This window comes from Coptis chinensis, chromosome 1 (assembly GCF_015680905.1).
Source record: "Coptis chinensis isolate HL-2020 chromosome 1, ASM1568090v1, whole genome shotgun sequence".
Lineage (NCBI taxonomy): Eukaryota > Viridiplantae > Streptophyta > Magnoliopsida > Ranunculales > Ranunculaceae > Coptis > Coptis chinensis.
Genome location: NC_141456.1, coordinates 24,193,525 through 24,212,798, shown reverse-complemented (window position 1 = coordinate 24,212,798; position 19,274 = coordinate 24,193,525). Strand labels below are relative to the sequence as shown.

At 38.6% G+C, this 19,274-nt stretch overlaps 1 protein-coding gene across 1 annotated transcript; it reads right to left on the bottom strand.

Moving 5' to 3' along the window:
• Positions 1 to 292: 292 nt before the first annotated feature.
• APC8 (anaphase-promoting complex subunit 8) lies at positions 293 to 6,064 on the bottom strand. The gene is made up of 4 exons (XM_086596716.1): positions 5,725 to 6,064; positions 5,302 to 5,611; positions 1,839 to 3,089; positions 293 to 1,074 (listed from the first exon to the last, which is right to left on the bottom strand). The coding sequence occupies exons 1-4, from the start codon at positions 5,826 to 5,828 to the stop codon at positions 985 to 987; spliced, it is 1,755 nt and encodes a 584-aa protein (XP_086452842.1). The 5' UTR covers positions 5,829 to 6,064; the 3' UTR covers positions 293 to 984.
• Positions 6,065 to 19,274: the final 13,210 nt, after the last annotated feature.

The following is a 19,274-nucleotide window of genomic DNA, read 5'->3' as shown; positions in this document are numbered from 1 at the left end:
TACCAAAGTAATCCCTAGGTTTCTCTTGTTTCTTCTTTTTTCTAATGGGAAGCTACCCCTAATTTATAGTCCTTTCCTTTGGCTGTAAATGGTATGTCATTCGACGAGAAGAGCAAACCTACAGATTTGGCTTAGTTTTTGTGAATAAATCTGTAAATGATATATTAGAATTTTGTGGTAAATGGCATACCATTTATGGCCATATGAAAATATTTTTTATTAGATTATTTCCATTGCTGATTTCAAGCAAATGATTTACATTTAAAGACACAGTAAACAAATACAACGAAAATTGGAAACTAAACATTTATAGTACTCTGATTTACGCCCGTAATTGTGAGCCAAAATACTTGTAGTTCTACATGGAAAATTTTACAAGCATAGAACAAGTAACATGAACAAAACTATCGACCCAAGACCTATGACACAAATTTCGTTCTCATCACAAAAAACTGAGTAGTACTTGTGAAGAACGTCTACAGCTTACAAAGTAGATTACATCATCAAAAAATACTCAACGAACATTTGGGCAGTCGAAGAGGAAACTTCTCTAGGGAAATTTACTCCAATGAATAATCTAGCACGGGAAGTATGGACCTATTTAAGTACTGAAGATATCAATAAACAGTTGAGCAACAAACAAAACATTAATTACTCAGCGATTGAGACTCTTTTGTGCAGGCTGGTTTCTGGATTCTTGCTAAACTTCACTTTAACCATGATGAGGGAAGCTGTATTATGCCTCGAAAATGTTGTAATCGGAAACTTGTAATAGTTCAGATATTTCATCTGAGACCGAAGATATTTGGACTGAAACTTTCTTAAATGATACACTTCACAAGATACAGTGGCTGTTACGCAGAAATTTTCAGCTGCAATGACCTGATCTGTCCAAGTATAATTGGCTTGATTTCAGCATATTGAAAGTGCCAGACCAAAGTGTTAGACAATTTTCATCATCTTCCATAGATAGCCTAGGAGATTTCACTGGCTGAAGTGCTCAGAACTTGTTGAAGGCGACCCACCCTGTGCATTTCTGATGGACCGTAAAAGGCTCCTTGCACTTTCCTTCTCCTATAAAAACGCATACAAACGAGACAACTAATGTGTCAAATACAAGCTTCTATATAGTCAAGGTAAAACAAGTTCCACGTACAATAAAGGGAATATGATTAGAAGAATGTGACAAAATGGTTTAAATCTTCTAGGCCAGACAATTGCCCATAAGTCATGATGAATAGTAACTCCCCTTGTTTTACCAGGTAGCTATTTGGAGCAATATGCGGTGGAGAGCAATTTTATAAGGGATAAAGCATGTGTATGCTCAAGTGTATTTATGAGAAGAGGGTGAAACTCATCGAAGCAACCAGTTTATTAAATAATAAATAATAATAATAATAATAATAATAACGAAAAACGATTCAAAAGGGTATCGAACTTTACAAGTTTTGACAATATGGGGACTAGACTTTTTTTTCAGTCAAATTGGGGACCAAACTTTTTAATTTTTGCAATGTGGGGACTAGTTACACATGTAGTCTAAATTTCTCACACGGTGTTTCATAATTCACAAGTTACATACATTGTTATACACTTTCTTATCAAAGTATATCCATGCTACAACCTCATGACCATAGAAATTAATTCAAATTGTGAAACACCGTATGAGAAATTTAGATGTCATGTTATACATGTCCCCACATTGCAAAAATTAAAAACTTTGATCCCCAATTTGACCGAAAAAAAATTTAGTCCCCATATTGTCAAAACTTGTAAAGTTCGATACTTTTTTTAGTCGTTTTTCGTAATAATAATAATTAGAGGATGGAAGAACTCACAGGACCCGTAAAATCAAGAACCCTAGTACAATAAACTTCTGCTTCCTCAAATCTCTCCTGATCCTTGCAATGGCGAGCAAGAAAAATTAAGGCTTCTACCATGTTAGGTCCCTCTAGCTCTTCAGCTTCCATTCTCTCCAAATCCTTCTTGAAGTAAAATGCCGCCTCTTCTGAGCGTCCAAGCTCACTATACAGCTTCCCAAGTTGGTGCAGTGCAATGGCTTCTCTGTCATTACAATTTGCTGCTCTCTTGTAACACTTGATTGCCTCCTCTAGCATGCGAAGCTGTTCAGTTTCATAACACTGAGCCATGGCAATCCACAACCTGGAATCATTTGGCTGTAAGCTTGCTGACTTTCTAAAGTAATACAGTGCGTAGAAGGGCATATTCATCATCTCATATGCTTGCCCCAACCCATACCAAGCACGATAATCACAAGGATTTATGTCTATAGCTCGGCGATAGGCATCAACTGCAGCTGGAGTGTTTTTCATCTCAACGTACTCGTGACCCATTAGTGTCCATGCTGATAGGTAATTCTTATTAAGTTGCAGTGCCCTCCTAAAATACATAACAGACTTTTCGTGCTGCCCCTTCAAACTGTAATAATTCCCAATGATGCAACAAGACTCAGGTCGATATTTATCAGTCAAGAATACTTTATGGGCAAGGTGACTCAAGCTAGAGCAGCATTCCTTTGCATACAGCACATTTGAGTACATGTCCATGTCATCTATCCTGTATGGATCATTTCTTTGCAGATCTTCAAAGATAACTTCAACTTCTTCAAATTCCCTCAAACTATATTGAGCTTTTGCAATCTGAGCCTGGATATAGTTGCTGAAACAGAATATCCCTTGCAAGTATTCATATTTTGCAAGGCATTCAGTATGCATTCTGAGTTCTTGGTAAACAATGCCAAGGAAAAAGTCTCTCATCCAATGGTTCTTGAGATTGAGGCCTTTTAAGACGTCAACATTGGTGCACAGGCGTTGAAGCTCTGACCAGGCACTCCAGTTCCATGGGTATTTATTCACAGACTCTAAAAGGACTGTTCGAGCGAGATCCTCACGGCCTTTCTCTTTAAGTACAATCCCATATAAATAAAGGCAAAATGGATCTATAGTACCATTCTGCCGATATGTTGACAACTCCCTCTCGAGGGAAACCAACTCATTGTTCACTGCAGTGCTCTTACCTAAAGGTCCATCCAGTTCTATCACTTCTTCCTCTTTCCGCTTTTCCCCAGCCTTCATCAGCAATAAAACAGAAAGTGAACCCAATGAGTTTTGGACAAAGAAAAGAGCTCAAATACATAGCATAGTTTAAATAAATAAAGAAGCTTAACCCAAGTTACGTTGACACGGATGCACGTGTCCGTATCCGACACGGATATGGAGTGTCTAACACGGCGAAATATCAAAAATTGAGGTATATCACACACAATATGTGTCCGTATGTCTCCGACACGGACACGTGGATACGTATCCGACACAGATTATTTTTGAAATATGGCGTGTCCATGTAACATAGAGCTTAACTAATACAAGATTTTCTTTTCTTTTTTGGTAAGGAGGAACATAGATGGAAGTTTTAGAAGTACAATTATATCCAAGCTGCATAGCTTACTAAACTGCTTTTGTTAATAGCTATGTTACATGGACACACCATATTTCAAAAATAATCTGTGTCGGATACGTATCCACGTGTCCGTATCGGACACACACGGGGACACATATTGTGTGTGATATACCTTAAGCTTTTTATATTTCGCCGTGTCAGACACTCCGTATCCGTGTCGGATATGGACACACGTGTCCGTGTCAATATAACTTAGGTTAATAGGGTTAATTATCCTCTAATTCTTTGTAATTTAACACTTTTTATTTTTGCTAAATTCAATACAATTACCCTTAGCAAAAAGAAACAAAAAAAAACAATAAAAAGGACAATTTATGTCTTTACTGTGTATAAGTACTGTAGAAAGCTTTGTGACATTAGGTCTTTGGTCATTTAATTCTCCAGTCAATGACTAATTGGGTAGGAGGAGAAACAAACAGAAGAAATTTAATGACGATTCCACACAATACTATATAGCTGACAGTATTAGATCAATCCACAATTGCGTTAATCATATATTAACAGCAGCAAATCATTTATCAGATTGGCATATACTGCAGCTCTCAAATATGCTTAATGCAACGTGAAAAGTTTAGAATTTTCTTGTGCTCAATTTCCAGTATGGTTGCCTCACTCTCCAACACGCATTGTAGCCTCTTAAGAATTAAAATTCTCATTTGATGATCCAGATGGGTGAATTTAGTTAATTTGATTGCCAAAGTCTTATTTCCCAGTCTCACTCTGTGTTTTATCAATAAAGAACCAGCCTACCTCAACACACCAGACTTGACATTGGTGTTTTGGATTAACATAAAACTTCTCATATTAAAGGCATAACATGTGTGATACAGTGGCACAACATGGGGAACACAAGAAACTAGTGTCCATGTAAATATCCTAAAGCAGTGTCCATATCAACTGAATGATATTCTACTTCTAATACGAGCATAGTAATGGGAACACTATCGCATACTCGTGTCCAAACTCTTCAAGTCTGGCAACACTACATTCTCGGTAGACCACCATGATGATGCCTCATCAAAGATAACATGTGGCGAGACGTATGCTGTATTGGTGGTGGGATCAACACATCTCCACCCTTTCTTCTGCTCATTGTACCCAGTACAGAAGAGTCGTATGGGAGTTTTTGTTAAGTGTGGAGAGGTTTCTGGGTTGCAAATGTTTATAGTAATACTTCAAATATCAAGCACTGTGAATTGGCCTTCAGGAGCAATCTTAAACTCAAATTGACAGTGCTCATGAGATATGTCTTCCTTTTTCCGATAAGAGAAATACCTCGAATTAAGATATATCTGGAAAATATGAGACGGATTTCTGACCCTTTAAAAAGTTTAGCTAAGGCATTTTCAGACCAGGTCCTAGGTATCAGCACTTGCAGAAACCAAAAAGTGACGCCAGATTCTAAGATGTGACAAACCACGCTAGATAATATATGAGTCCCAGTCACCCGAAATGTCACGACAAAAAGGATGTTTCGATACCTGAATCACTAATATATCATTTGGAACGAAAAAATTCATTGCACCAAACTCGTTAATTCTCTTAGAACCTTATGATTAAATAGCTCTCTTTAGTATGACCTGACTTTTGAGCACAGCTACGACAAGGAAACAGCATATTCTCTATGACAATTAGTATTCTTATTCTCCTATCCTATTTATCTATACCACATGACATATAACAATAACCCTGAAAACTTTACCATACACTAGCATATCCAAACTAGTTATAAACACTTAACACAATGCAATAACCCTTACCACTGAAAACAACAAATGCAACTAACATAACAAGTAAATGAGTTTAAGCTCAAAATCTAACCAGATAAATTGCGTAACACCGCAAGAAAACAGCCTTCTTCCCAGTTTCGTCACGAAGAACATGAGCAGCTCTTTTAAACTCCTTACAATTAAAATAAGACATAGCAACAAGATAATTATCACTATCATAATTTCCATCCTCTTGATGAACTGGTGTACTTACATACGAAACACCACCACTAGGTGTCAATGTATCAGTCGAAAGAAACCTTCTACGAATACTTGAGCTCCCTCTTTGAAATCTAGTGTTTGTAGGTGTGAATTTTGATTGATCTTGTACTGCCCCAAGTCCAACCAACTGTTCCCCTGCCCTGCAAAACGTAAAAAGATTGAAACTTTTTTGATAGTTAATGAAATTTGAAGTGAAAAAGCAAGAGATGGAGAGAAGGGGGATTGGGGTTTAGGGTTTTTGGCAGTAAAGTACCATTTGGAAGCAGAGTGAAGACAACGATCAGTGAGTTGACGGATTGCAGTTCGAAGTTCTTCTCTGTAACTCTCTTTTGAAGAAGAAGAAGAAGAAGAAGCCATTATTATTATTGTTGTTTAGAATTTCAGATGAGATGAGACCTCTGTTTTTTTATTATTTGAAATTGTGGCGCTTTTTGATTTATTTGGTTCAAGCTAATTTTACTGTTCAATGAACACTTAATGATGGGGTGGAACCAGAGCTTTGTTTCTGTTAGGATTTCCTTGGGGCTATGTTTGATTGTTAAATTATCCTGGAAATTTACCAGCGAAAATGTGTTTGGTCGGCCATAAGAAAATTTGAATTTTTTTTCTTTTGGCGTGTGACACCAACAAGATTAGTCTTGATTCCTTATTTTATTTATTTTTATTTCAGGAAAAACAAATTATTAACAAGTGCAAATATTTTCTCCCCCATAAGAGCATCATCAACACACGGCTAAAAACCATTTCTAATGTGACAAATAGAATTTTTTTTGGCAATTTCGTTCACCAAGGCACTGCCAAACACCCGTTTTTATCTCAGCAATTGTCAAATTCTCGACCAATATATTCAGAAATTTAGCAACCATTTGCACAAGACAACTTTAGCTGTCTACATGTTGGACGGGTCAAGTTTTGCCATCCATAATTTTTTACTTTTTTTAATTAAAAAACTTAAAACGGCTCGATTTTGTACTGTGGGGCCCAAGATGTTGGACGGGTCAAGTTTTGTAGTCTATTCCTTTTTCAATTTTTTTTTAATAACAAATTAAAACTGCTAGATTTTTTTGGTCCCGACGGAAATTAAAAAATTTGAACAAGATAAGTTTTGGCGTCTGAAATAGAAACCAACAATTTCGCAAAAATGTGTTCGTACATGCTCTAAGAGGGCCACCCGGTTATCGAAATAATACAATATCCTTGAGAGGGTCAAATTCCTTCCTTGTATAAAGGCATACGTCATGACCTCCTCACACGAGGGTAATATGACCATCATAAAACCTCATTTCATGAGATTTTGAATCAACACAATTTAGCTTTAAAATAAGCAATAATTTCTCAATTTTGAAGATCAAGTCAAATTTATTTTGTATTTGGGTTTGTAATAAAATTGCAATTTGCAGTTATGTTTACATTTATAAACTCTTTCAGAATTATAATAAATTTTATTAGTTTTTTTTTAGTTGATAGATGTTAATGTTGGCACCAAACTTAAAAGATGAGGATAAAGACAAATGAATAAAGAAGAGGAGTAAAGAACTTATTTATAAATTTTCACTTTGTGGAAAGAAAGAAATAAATAAATAAATGTGAAGAAAAAAATTGAGTGATTTGTGAGACAATGAGATGAATCTTTAGTTAGGGTTCGATTAACTAGAGTTATTAATTAATAATAGAAAAGTTGGTGGATATGTGGTGGAGAGATACTTAGAGCATTCCCAGTGCAAGTCAATATTTTCCCCCTCTTATCACCTCCACGTAGGCAGTTTTTCCTCCTCTTATCACTGTTTTGGTGAAAAGCAAGGTGAAGTTGCCCAATGCAAAGATGAATATTAATCTCGGACGGGATGTTAGATTCCGTCTGGACGTAAAAATTGAAAAACGCTCCAGACGGAATGAAACATCCCGTCTGAAATTTAAAAAAAACACGAAAAAAAAGTCGAAAAATCATGCGAGAACATTCCGTCCGGAAAAAAAAAAACCCCCCGCATTTAAAAAAAAAAAACACACGAGACGGAATCCAACATCCCGTCCGAAGTTCACAAGTCAGCCACTATCTCGGTTGAAGGTTTCACCCTGGTAATGACTTGGGAAAATAGTCACCCTCCTTTTCACCTCTGCATTGGGCACTGGATGTGAACAAAAAGGAGGTGAAAATTTTCACATTCCCCTCTTTTTCACCTGCATTGGGAATACTCTTAGGAGACGTACTTTTCATTTCTAAACAGGGGTGGATGGTGTAAGTACCCTTCGTTCTACACTATAGTACACGTGTCCACACATCAGGTCGTACCCCATCAGCTCGTACCAATCCATCACAGCTTGCCAATGACCCAACACCCAGGTCGTCCCCAGCATCAGTTACATCCATTTATGGAAGCAAATCAACTAGCGCAATCCTGGAGCTCAGTCAATGCACCAATCAAGGAGACATTAACTTTGTAACATCAGAGTAATGGTGAATCATCAAGATAGCACACAATGTGGATCTACACATCAAAATGGCCTGGAGCAAATAAGGAAAGTCAGCTCAAACATCTATAAGTAGAGAGAGATAAACTACGTAAGGCTTGATTCAGGTTGATCCCAAGAAACTTGATACGTAGGAAACTCACACAAATCATTAGGTTGTTGTCTAGTAAACACCAAACATCTACATTGCCGCCGTCTGCCGGTTCGTTCTCTTGAGAAAACACAGATACCATTTTCTCAAGCCCACGAAGCTGGTCACAACAAGCCACCATGGAAGCACAGCTACAAGCATTAGCAGATTAGATGAGGACGCTACAGGAGTCATTCATAACACTTCAACAAGAGAATCAGACGATGCGTGAGCACACCACCTCCAACACCAACAACGGCGCTCCAGACGCAGTGGAGAATAACACCATCACAGCCCTCACCAACACCACCAATCAAAGGTTAGAAGACTTCGCACAAAGGTTGGAGAAGTTGAATGACAAGGCTAGCGCACTCTAGATCGCTCAGAAGATACTCCAGACGTACTAAGCATCACCATTCACTACTAAAATTAGGGACAAGCAGCCACCCTCAGATTTCATCCAACCAAAGTTCCCGCTGTACGACGGTAGCTCATGTCCAAGCCAGCACGTAGCTCGTTTCAGCCAAACTCTCACACTCTACAGCGCTCCGGAGTATGACTACCTGAAGTGCAAGCTCTTCCCAGCCAGCCTGAAGGACGGAGCTTTAGAATGGTTCTACACACTAACTCCTTATTCAATTAGCAACTTCGACAAGCTAGTTGAGACGTTCGCAGCAGAGTTCGTCCACAACAAAAAGAAGCAAGCCGACCTGGACTCTTTGTTTCAGCTCACAAGCTTATGGCAAAACGATCTGCGTCTTCCTAGGACGTTTCAAGAAGGAACTCCTCTCAATGGAGCCAGGCCTAAAGGACAGTTTTGCAACTTCAGCATTCACCAATGCTCTCCTAAAAAACTCCGACCTAGCAGGATCTCTGATGCGCAACAAACTAGAATGCTTAGACGACCTGTACCATAGAATTGAGAAATACATCAAGTACGAAGAATGGCTTGCCCAACGCAAAGGAAAAGAAGTTCTTACAGTAAGCGACAAGCAAGGACCCAAAGAAAACAACCACTATTCAGGCAACAATAGCAACAACAACAACACCAACAATTACAACAAGGGCTCCAGCTCTAACAAGCCCTCTTACACAAAAAGGGAATTCTCCAATTTCTCCAGGACACCCAGCCAAATCCTGAAGAATATATATACAGCACCATACTTCAAGCCCAACATCAACAAAGTGATCGCCATACCTGAACGTCCATACTGCCATTTTCACAAGCTCCATCATCATGACACCAATGAATGTTGGAGTCTCAAGCACTACCTCTAAGACTTAGTGGAGGAAGGCAAATTGAAGGAGTTCCCCGCCAGACAAATGACCTCGGGCATAAGCCGGATGCCAATACGTAAGTAGGAGCCGCAGCTGATATTAGCTTTTACGACCACTTTCGAGTTTAGAACTCTCTAAATTGAAGCAAAAGAAATCAAGGTTCCTTACTCACGATCTTCGTTGAGTAGAGTTAGAATAAGGATTCGAACTACCTAAAGTATAGAACAACTACAAATTGGATGTTACAATAAGGGAACTAAGGAGTAAGGGTCTATTATAAATGTTAGATTTTTATCATTCCTACTTAAACATTAAGAAAAACATTAAGTTGAAAACATGCACTTGATACTAAAAAATAGAAAATTGGAAGAGAAGTTGGAGAGTTAATCCTCCTCATGTGAGCTGCCATTAGTGTTGATTTGAAATAGGTTTTATTCTTCCTAAACTCATAGACAAGTCCCTAACGGAAAAATATAATTGATCCCTAGCATGCATGGCTCACTTAAGAGCTTATACATGCTAGCAAGTGAAACCAAACAATGACTTATCTCTAAGCTCATTGTTTGATTTCTAACTAGACACTACACCAACTATCATTTTGGGATAGGATGTAGTGTTAGTTGTTTATCCTAAAAACCTACCAAACTCTCAACCAATGTTTTTCCCTCACATGAGTTGGATTAACTCCCCAAAAGGGAAGTTAGCTCATGATCCTTGGGACAAGGACTTATGAACTACTAAAAACTCAAAAGAGAAAGAGAGAGAGAGAGAGAGAATCCACAACCAAACTCACTTATATATTTCTAGAAGAACTAGAAGAACAAGTGTTCCTCCATTAAAACTATTACAAGCTTTTTGCAAATTAAAATAAAACTTCCTTCTCATTTTCACTAAGGAACTAAAATAATGCCATGTGAGGAAAATAAGTCAAGGGAGTAAATGGAGTATCCCCCACCTTTGTCTAATTTCTTCTCCATTTGAGAGAAATCTCATTTCCTCCCACGTGAATTATCAAACCACATTGATTCATTTTTATCTACCACATTAAAACAAAGTGACACCTTGCATTTTTTTCACTATTAACACCTAATCTAATTTATTACATGCAAGGTGTCAACTTTGCACCAATAATTTGTTATCTTTGTCTTGACATGCTCCATGATTGATGACTCATCCAATCTTGTGGCCCCTCATAGTGGGTCCATGTGTAGTCCAGTGGCAGTCCGGTATTTTGGGCAGTTTTACAACTTCCCGCCTATGCGTAGAGTTCATCGCATACGATTTATGCGAAAGCAGCTCTCTTGTGTCGATTCGAGTCCGGTTCGAGAAATAGGAGCTTTGAAAGTTTGATGCTTCAACGTGGATTTGGGAGAATTCATATATACGCCGTTCCTCGTGCTTTATTTCAGGTTTAACCAATATTTCCATGTTTACTGCAAATACCTGCAAAAGTAGGAAAACATATTTATTTCATGATTATTAAACACATAATGAACCAAATTTATATGTCTCAATGGGGTTTCATAATACACTTTTGGGTGCTTATCACACTACCCCCAAACAAAGACACTTTGCTTGTCCTCGAGCAAAGAAGAGACACTAACTTAGATAAGTGGCCAAAAATGTGTAGTCCTAAACTAATTCTCGTTTAGCGAGAGTGCGCGATTGCATTGACCATATGCAACAAGGCCTTAAACCACTAGGAATTCCCTAGTGGACGAAGTTATAGCCTCGTGAGAGTTTTCGAAAAAGATACTCACAAACTTCATTTATACTACAACGACTTCGATGACGTAAACTTGTTTCCTAAATTAATCTCGGATATCCATACATCTCCTTAGCAAGGAACGATGATTTATTTCTTTGAAACTCAAGTTAATATGTATTCAATAATTAAAACATCTACATATGATTATTCATGCAAAGTGAACTTTTCATTGAAATATATACTAGCGGGGTTGTTTCGATCCTTGGAGAGCATACCTAAATGGGTTCTCCGCGGTATGTGTTGAAACACATATTCACTCAAAAATTTTCCACTCGGGTTTTGTTAACTCCAACCGGTGTGCGGTGGGCACACGTTTCCTTACATCTCAATGACGGTCAGAGGAGCCGATGTCGATCAATCACGTCTACTACTTATTATCACACCAACCTACTTCTAATTGAGCTAGAGGTCTTTATTAGGTATTGTGGGGCTTAGGTGATAGTGTACAAGAAAATGGAAATGGATAATCAAAATTTACGAGTATGAGAGAATAATAGGTCTTCATATATTTATACTAGAGAAATCCTTTTTCCTTTCCTTCTTCTAACTGAGTTTTTCCAACCTTGTTCTTAAGCCTCTAGATACTAAGGATTTTTTTTTTTTTTTTTTTTTTTTTTTTTTTTATAAGGCTTAAGAACATGATTCTATTTTCCTTTTTTGAAGAAAGTAACTGACTTATATTTGGGACAAGTCTTTCTCTTTATTCTTTCCACATTTCATCCTATTTCTCATACTCATCACTTAGGTAGGTTCTTTTATTTGGTTTAATAGATGGGTAAGGAATTTTTGTGGTGAAAGTGAAAGGTTTGATGAAAGGTTCAGTGGAGTGACTAGCGGTAATATTTGTAACAGGTAAGAATTTTTAGCTATGTCGATCCAAAGAAGGCCTAAATTCTCGCCTAGGGTTCGGGTGGTGATCAAGTAAGTAGATGCGTAATTTCCTCTAATCGGAAAAACTACTCCTCCTCGTGTCATCACACACAAATCACTCATATCAAGGCTTTTGGTTAGATTCTCACAGGATTTATAGTTTAAGTAACTAACCGTTGTTTCCAGAAACTTACTGCTATGTACAATCAATGATACTCAGTACGTGAATATTCATGAAAAAATGTATAAAACTATTGCGTACGTATTATCTAAAATTTCTTAAAAACAAATCCTAATTCGGATACTAATGTGAGATTTCTAGACAATTTGCATCATTGAAAAGGAAACAAGACTTTGTCACTAAGTACAATTATTAATATGAAAATAAAAACTATATATAGGCTACAAGATGCCTAATTCTTGCTATAGGTTTAAAGCACCCCCAAACAGAATGATGCTTAGTCCTCGAAGGATCAATAATTAAAGAGAGAAAGTACCTGAGAACCGTGAGCAAAATTAGGGCTAGATTGTCGGAACCGAGAGGTTGGAGATCATAATATATTATTCGAAAGAACAAGAAAATGTTCAATAGCACACTAAACATAGCACACGCGATATAATAAACCCACGAGATATGAAACATGAAAAACAATAGCACACCAAACAAAAGGTTTAGCTAGATATATGTACAATGGCAAACTCAAGTTTACCATCCAAATATCGACGAGGGTCTCAAGGTCCTCTTTAAGGAAATGCATTTCCTTAGCATCACGCCAATAGATAATAGTCCGCCAAATTTCTGCCCATTCTTTGTCTCCGGATTCCCTCAAATTGGTCTTCATCTTTTCGTCCTTTTGGGTAACATCGAACATGCCTCAGGTATCGAGCGGGACGCTTCCATTGCCGAAACCTTAATGAGCGAATGATTCTGTTTGCTGGGCACATGGAATCCACCTTGACCCAGTCATGAAAAGTAGCTGCAAACTGTGGGAAATGTGTCTTAATGATTCGCAAGCGGTGGTAAAAAAGTATATACTTATCCTGAAAAGTGCGAGCTCGTTTCAGGCTGGAGACAACACAACCTAAAATATTAAATAATGCATGAGTGGGTATCAAATCCCTCGTGGTCGGATACTCTGACAATAACAGGGTCGGGCTATCCGAGTTAATCGGTATCTGTGCGGTATTCGAAATCAACTCCAGCGTGAGTTCACGTTCCATCCCATCCGCCGTAATCCAAAATTCGTCACCCCGGAAACCTCCATTGTTATAAAATTTCAACACCAAATCTTCGGAATATTGAGCTGGGATTCGATGCAAAAGATATTCCCACTCTCTACTTTCAATTTCCTCATCAAAAAATGGGTGAAACATCCCGAATTATATAGATTTTCAAATTTCTCTCGATTGTAATTAATCTTCGTGCTTTAAATACGCGGTTTAATTTGAATTTTGATAGTTCAAATAGTAAGAGGAGGTGGAGGAGGTGCTGCTGGAGGAAGGGGTGGAGTTTGGTGGAGGTTGACCAGCGTCTTGTGGTCGATTTCGATGGTGGAGGGTTGCGCTAGGGTGTATGTTAGGGGACCAAGATCCGGTTTTGTGGGAGAAGAAAATAGAGGGGAACGCGTGGGTGCCCGGCGTGGGCTTTAATACCGGATCTTGGGTTTTGGGTCGGGTCAAAATTTTGGCCCAAGTACAAATGAATTACAGAAATTCCTCTTATGTCCCTAAAAGTTCGAAATTTCAAACGTGGAAATTTGATTCGTTTCAACTCGAATTTAACGGATGAGATATCAAAACGATCGAGATTAAAATGCCATCCACTAGAATATGAAAAATCACATTCAAACATCAATTTTTTTTTTTTTTTTTTTTTTTTTTAAACTATCTTTGGTTTTATTTATTTATCCTTTATATACAAATGTACAAGTCGAGAAGAACGTGTCAACAACACCGGAAATCCAAATAAAACAACACATCACAAACAACTTAACTTCGGGCAACTTTCATGTCGGCTCTGGGTGAACCCAATCCAGCCAGACTGTGGCTTATCCTTTATGTTTTGGGGGCCTAGGGATTAGGGCGGTACCATCCTTGACCAATGTGCAATGGTCTAATAATAATATTACCCTTAGTACATATGGTATAGCCTCAAACCGCCCGAAAACAAATCCACATAGAAAACTGAATGGGGTTGGCACGGGGAATCCATTGCCCGTCTTAACTATGAAATATCCGATGGTGCATATCACGACTCTCTTTGGGCACCATCTTTGGGTGCTAATAAAACAAAACGTGTATATACATGTTGAGTCTTTTAACGTCAGATTCTCAAGACGAATGTGAGTCTTTTAACGTCAGATCCTCAAGACGAATGTGAGTCTTTTAACGTCAGATTCTCAAGACGAATCCCAACCTGTGGGAGCAACGGGACGACGACGAAGTTTATCCTGTTGAGCTGGTGTCAGACAATAATATACCTTATACCGGCTCATCTCGGATAAAAGATCAAGACCTGGACAGAAAGGAGTTTGACAGTTCATACACCACCCCATCCTTTTCGCTCGTCGCTTTCGAGCAAAAGTACTACGACCATTACCAATTCGAGATGGGTGAGATTTGGACCAAATGATGAGTTGGAGTTCGCGAGGAAGAGAATAGAAAAGGGAAGAGAAAGAAGGAGTTGAAATTTTTGGTACCCATTGTTTTCCTGGAGGCACGTTTGCTCGATTATCAGAAGACATTTATACTCAGTTCTGAATTATAGTTTTTGTGGACTAAGGTTCGGCTTGCAACCACACACTCAAGGGAATTTTAGAAAAGAAAATAGAAGAGGGCCGGCTACCCTAATGGCATACTTTTCCTGTTTAAATACATGGAAAGAAATACACCGAATCTATTAGTCAGTAGACCGGATCATTGAGAAGAGTCTCTTCGACATCTGGAGAGCGCAACTCATGATAATGTTTAAGGCGCTGGCCATTTACTTGGAATTCGCTACCATCATTTACGTTTTTCACAGAGATAGCCCCATAAGGGGTGACAGCAGAGATAGTGAAAGGACCAGACCATCGAGTTTTTAATTTTCCTGGAAAAATGTGTAATCTTGAGTTGTACATCAAAACTTTTTGACCGATTTTGAACTCTTTTCGCAATATGTGCTTGTCATGCACTCTTTTCATGTTGGCTTTATAGGATTTCGAGAGATCATAGGCATCACTCCGAATTTCCTCAAGCTCATTTAACTGCAATTTTCTCTTTTCGCCCGCCACGTTAGTGTTATAATTGAGGCTTTTGATGGCCCATAGGGCACGGTGCTCAAGTTCAACCGGCAGATGACAAGGTTTTCCAAAAACGAGGCGATACGGAGACATCCCTATAGGTGTCTTAAAAGTCGCTCACGTATGCCCACAAGGCATCGATAATCGTAGAGACCAGATCTTTCCTAGATGGATTGGCGTTTTTTTCCAAAATGGATTTTATTTCTCGATTAGAGACTTCTACTTGACCAATGGTTTGAGGATGATACGGAGTTGCCACTTTGTGCGTGACTCCATATTTCTTTACTAATGATTCAAAAATTTTATTGCAGAAATGTTTTCCCCCATCACTAATTATAGCTTTTGGAACACCAAATCGAGAGAAAATATTTTCTTTTACAAACAAAACTACCGTTTTATGATCGTTAGCACGACATGTCAATGCCTCAATCCATTTTGACACATAGTCAACTGCTACAAGTATGTATAGGAAGCCATGAGAATTTGGAAATGGACCCATGAAGTCGATGCCCCATACATCAAAGATTTCCACAATTAGAATGGGATTTAAGGGCATCATATTGCGTTGAGTAATGCGACCTAACTGCTGGCAACGATTGCATGCTTTGCAATGCTCATGTGCATCTCTAAACAGTGTTGGCCAATAAAAACCACATTGTAGAATCTTGGCCGCAGTTTTCTTACCACTAAAATGACCACCACAAGATTGTTCATGGCGTAAGGATAACACATCGTTGTGTTCCCGGTCGGAATGCAACGGCGGATTAGTTGGTCCGAACAATACTTGAAGAGGTAGGGATCATCCCGAAATAGAATTTCCACGATGGATAAAAACTTTTCCGGTCATTCGAGACCAAGTTAAAGGGACTTCCTCGGTAACTAAGTAATTTACTATGTCAAGTACCAAGGGGCGAAAATATAGAGTACAAATGTTCATCCGAAAGGAATCACGGATAGGATCGGTATCGATATCAACATCACTTACAAGTCTTGATAAATGGTCTGCGCAACCACATTTTAAGCTACCTTTTTATCTCTAATTTCGAGAGTAAACTCTTGCAAAGGAGAATCCATCGGATCAACCTTTGTTTTGCATCTTTTTAAGCTAATAGATAACGGTGCCACATGGTCGATGTAGACAATAGTTGGAGAACCCACTAGGTAAGGATCGAAACTTATCTAACGCGTATACAACAAATGAGAAACTTTCTTTCGATCGTGGTAGTATAGTTACGTTGAGCTTCATTAAGGGTTTTACTCGCATAGTAAATGACAACCGGCTTATCTTCTCGGCGTTGCCCTAGTACAACTCCAATAGCATAGTCGCTTGCGTCACACATTAATTCAAAAGGTTTAGACCAATCAGGTGGTTGAATTATAGGAGCGGTAGTTAATGCGGTTTTTAATACCTCAAAGGCTTGTTTGCAACTGAAATTGAAATCAAAAGCGGCATCTTTAAGCAGGAGATTGGTTAAAGGTCTAGCAACCTTTGAGAAATCTTGAATAAATCTCCTATAGAAACCAAATTGTCCTAAGAATGTGCGAATGTCTCGAACAGTTTTTGGTATAGGAAGTGAAGCAATTTTTTCTATCTTAGCTTTGTCTACTTCGATTCCGTCCTTTGAAACGATATGTCCTAAAACTATTCCTTTAGTAACCATGAAATTGCATTTTTCCCAATTAAGAACAAGGTTTTTCTCTTCACAACGTGTAAAGACCTTTTCAAGATTTGATAAACAGCTATCGAAAGAATCTCCATAAATTGAGAAGTCGTCCATGAATACCTCCATAAACCGTTCAACCATATCACTGAAAATATGAAGCATGCAAATATGGAAAGTACCAGTGCATTGCAAAGGCCGAAAAGGCATTAGATCTATATGCAAATGTTCCAAATGGGCCAATGAGCGTTGTTTTTCTTGATCGCCAGGATCTATGACTATCTGAAAATAACCTGAATAACCATCAAGAAAAACGAGTAATAGGCATGACCGGCTAAACGTTCGAGCATCGATCGATGAATGGAAGTGGAAAGTGATCCTTACGAGTGGCGGCATTAAGTTTCGCGATAGTCAATGCATATTAAGCCATTTCTTTGGGATACGGCGGAAATGCATTCATCTTTATCATTTCGCACAACCGTAATGCCGATTTCTTTGGAACTACGTGTACGGGACTCACCCAAACACTATCGAGATAGGGTAAATAATACCGCATCTAGTAATTTTAACACTTCTTCTCGCACCACATCTTTCATGGTAGGGTTTAAAGCGACGCTATTTGTGGTTCACGCGACGTCTTAGCATTTTCTTCCAGGTGTATGCGATGGGTGCACACATTAGGTTCAATGCCTTTAATGTCATCGAGGGACCATCCAATAGCAGAACGATGTTGTTGAATGACATTAATTAAACGAGCTTCCTGATCGTCAGTTAATTGTGAAGAAATAATAACTGGGTGACGACCATCAGCATCAAGCTGTACGTATTTTAATTCCGAAGGAAGTGGTTTTAATTCAGGGGTGGGCGGAGTGGGTATTAAAGATTCTTGAGGAAGGTCATCATCCATGTAGTATACAGAGGGATGATCATCCAAGTTACTTGACATCACTGTTGTAGGGTCAATTAATGGTACTGACTCTAATAACTCATTGACTTCGTTTGTATAATTATCGTCCTCAAACTCAGAGTCGCTAAAGGAAAGAAATTGGTACACTTCATCCTCAGGAAAAGAGTTTGAGAAATACTCTTGCGGAATGCTGTCAATCCTGTTGACTTCACCATCAATGTCAGGCTCTGGAATTTGTTTCATTAACTTGAACACATTCACCTCGACCGAAAGATTTCCGAAGGACATGGTCATGGAACCATCTCGACAGTTAATAAGAGCATTAGCAGTGGCAAGGAACGGACGTCCTAAAATGATAGGAATGGAATCACAAGCAACTTCTGTATCCAAAATAACAAAGTCTACAGGATAGAAGAAATCTTGGACTTTTACAAGGACGTTTTCCACAATTCCTTTTGGATACTTTATGGAACGATCTGCTAACTGTAGAGTCATGGTGGTAGGTTTGAGTTCATGAAGACCTAATTATTTAAATAAATAATATGGAAGTAAGTTCACGCTAGCTCCTAGGTCTAATAGCGCAGTAGCCGTGTATTTGTCACCTAAGGTGCATGGAACCGTTGGTCGACCAGGGTCCTTGTATTTTACAATACCATTGTGTTCGGTGATGGAGGGAAACTGTTCAGTGAGGAACGCTTGTTGAGGAACATTAGTTCTCCTTTTTGTGGTGCACATATCTTTTAGAAATTTTGCATGTTTTGGTAGTAATTTTAAGGCATCGAGAAAAGGTAAGTTTATTGTTAAATTTTGAAAAGTCTCTCGAATTTCAGCAAAATTGTCATCAGGTTTATTCTTTGCTAAGCGTGCTGGAAACGGTGCCTTAGGGCGGAATTTGGCAAAGGGGTCTACTTGCTTGTTTCCTACATTCGGAGGTGTTGACTCTGTTGAATCTGGGGAATCTTCCGTAGGTTCATTATTAGAAATAGATTCCTTGGAACCCTCCCCGTTCTTTTTTGTTGATTATCCGCATAATTATCGATTGTCGGCGTTTTTCCAGATCGTAAAGTAGTGATTGCATGCACCTCACCTTGGTTGGGGGTGCTTGTACCGGTATTGGTGAGTTCAAAGGAGGTGTTTTGCTCTGGTTTAGGGTTTGGAACTGCTTGTGCAGGAAACACGCCTTCGACTCTTTTTCTTGCGCCAATTCTTTGAAGTGATTGTTGGATAGGCGTTAAAATTTGAGATTTGTTGGTTCATGTAAGCCAGGGAAAGTCTCATTTGTCCTATCCGTAATGGTTGGTTGGCGAGTTTATGCAACAGGTAGTAGTTCTCGATTATTGCTTAGAAGTTGTTGATTATAGTTGGGATTTGGATTAGCTGGAACAAGGCTGCGGTTGGTCTGATAATTAGCATTATTTTGAAATTGACCTTGTTGGTAT

Coding starts and splice junctions, on each gene's coding strand:
- APC8 (XM_086596716.1), bottom strand. CDS start 5,828: ATGGCTTCTTCTTCTTCTTCTTCTTCAAAAGAGAGTTACAGAGAAGAA. Junction 3,090..5,301: donor GGTGTTACGCAATTTATCTG/GTTAGATTTTGA, acceptor TTGCTGATGAAG/GCTGGGGAAAAGCGGAAAGA. Junction 1,075..1,838: donor TTCTTGATTTTACGGGTCCT/GTGAGTTCTTCC, acceptor GCGTTTTTATAG/GAGAAGGAAAGTGCAAGGAG.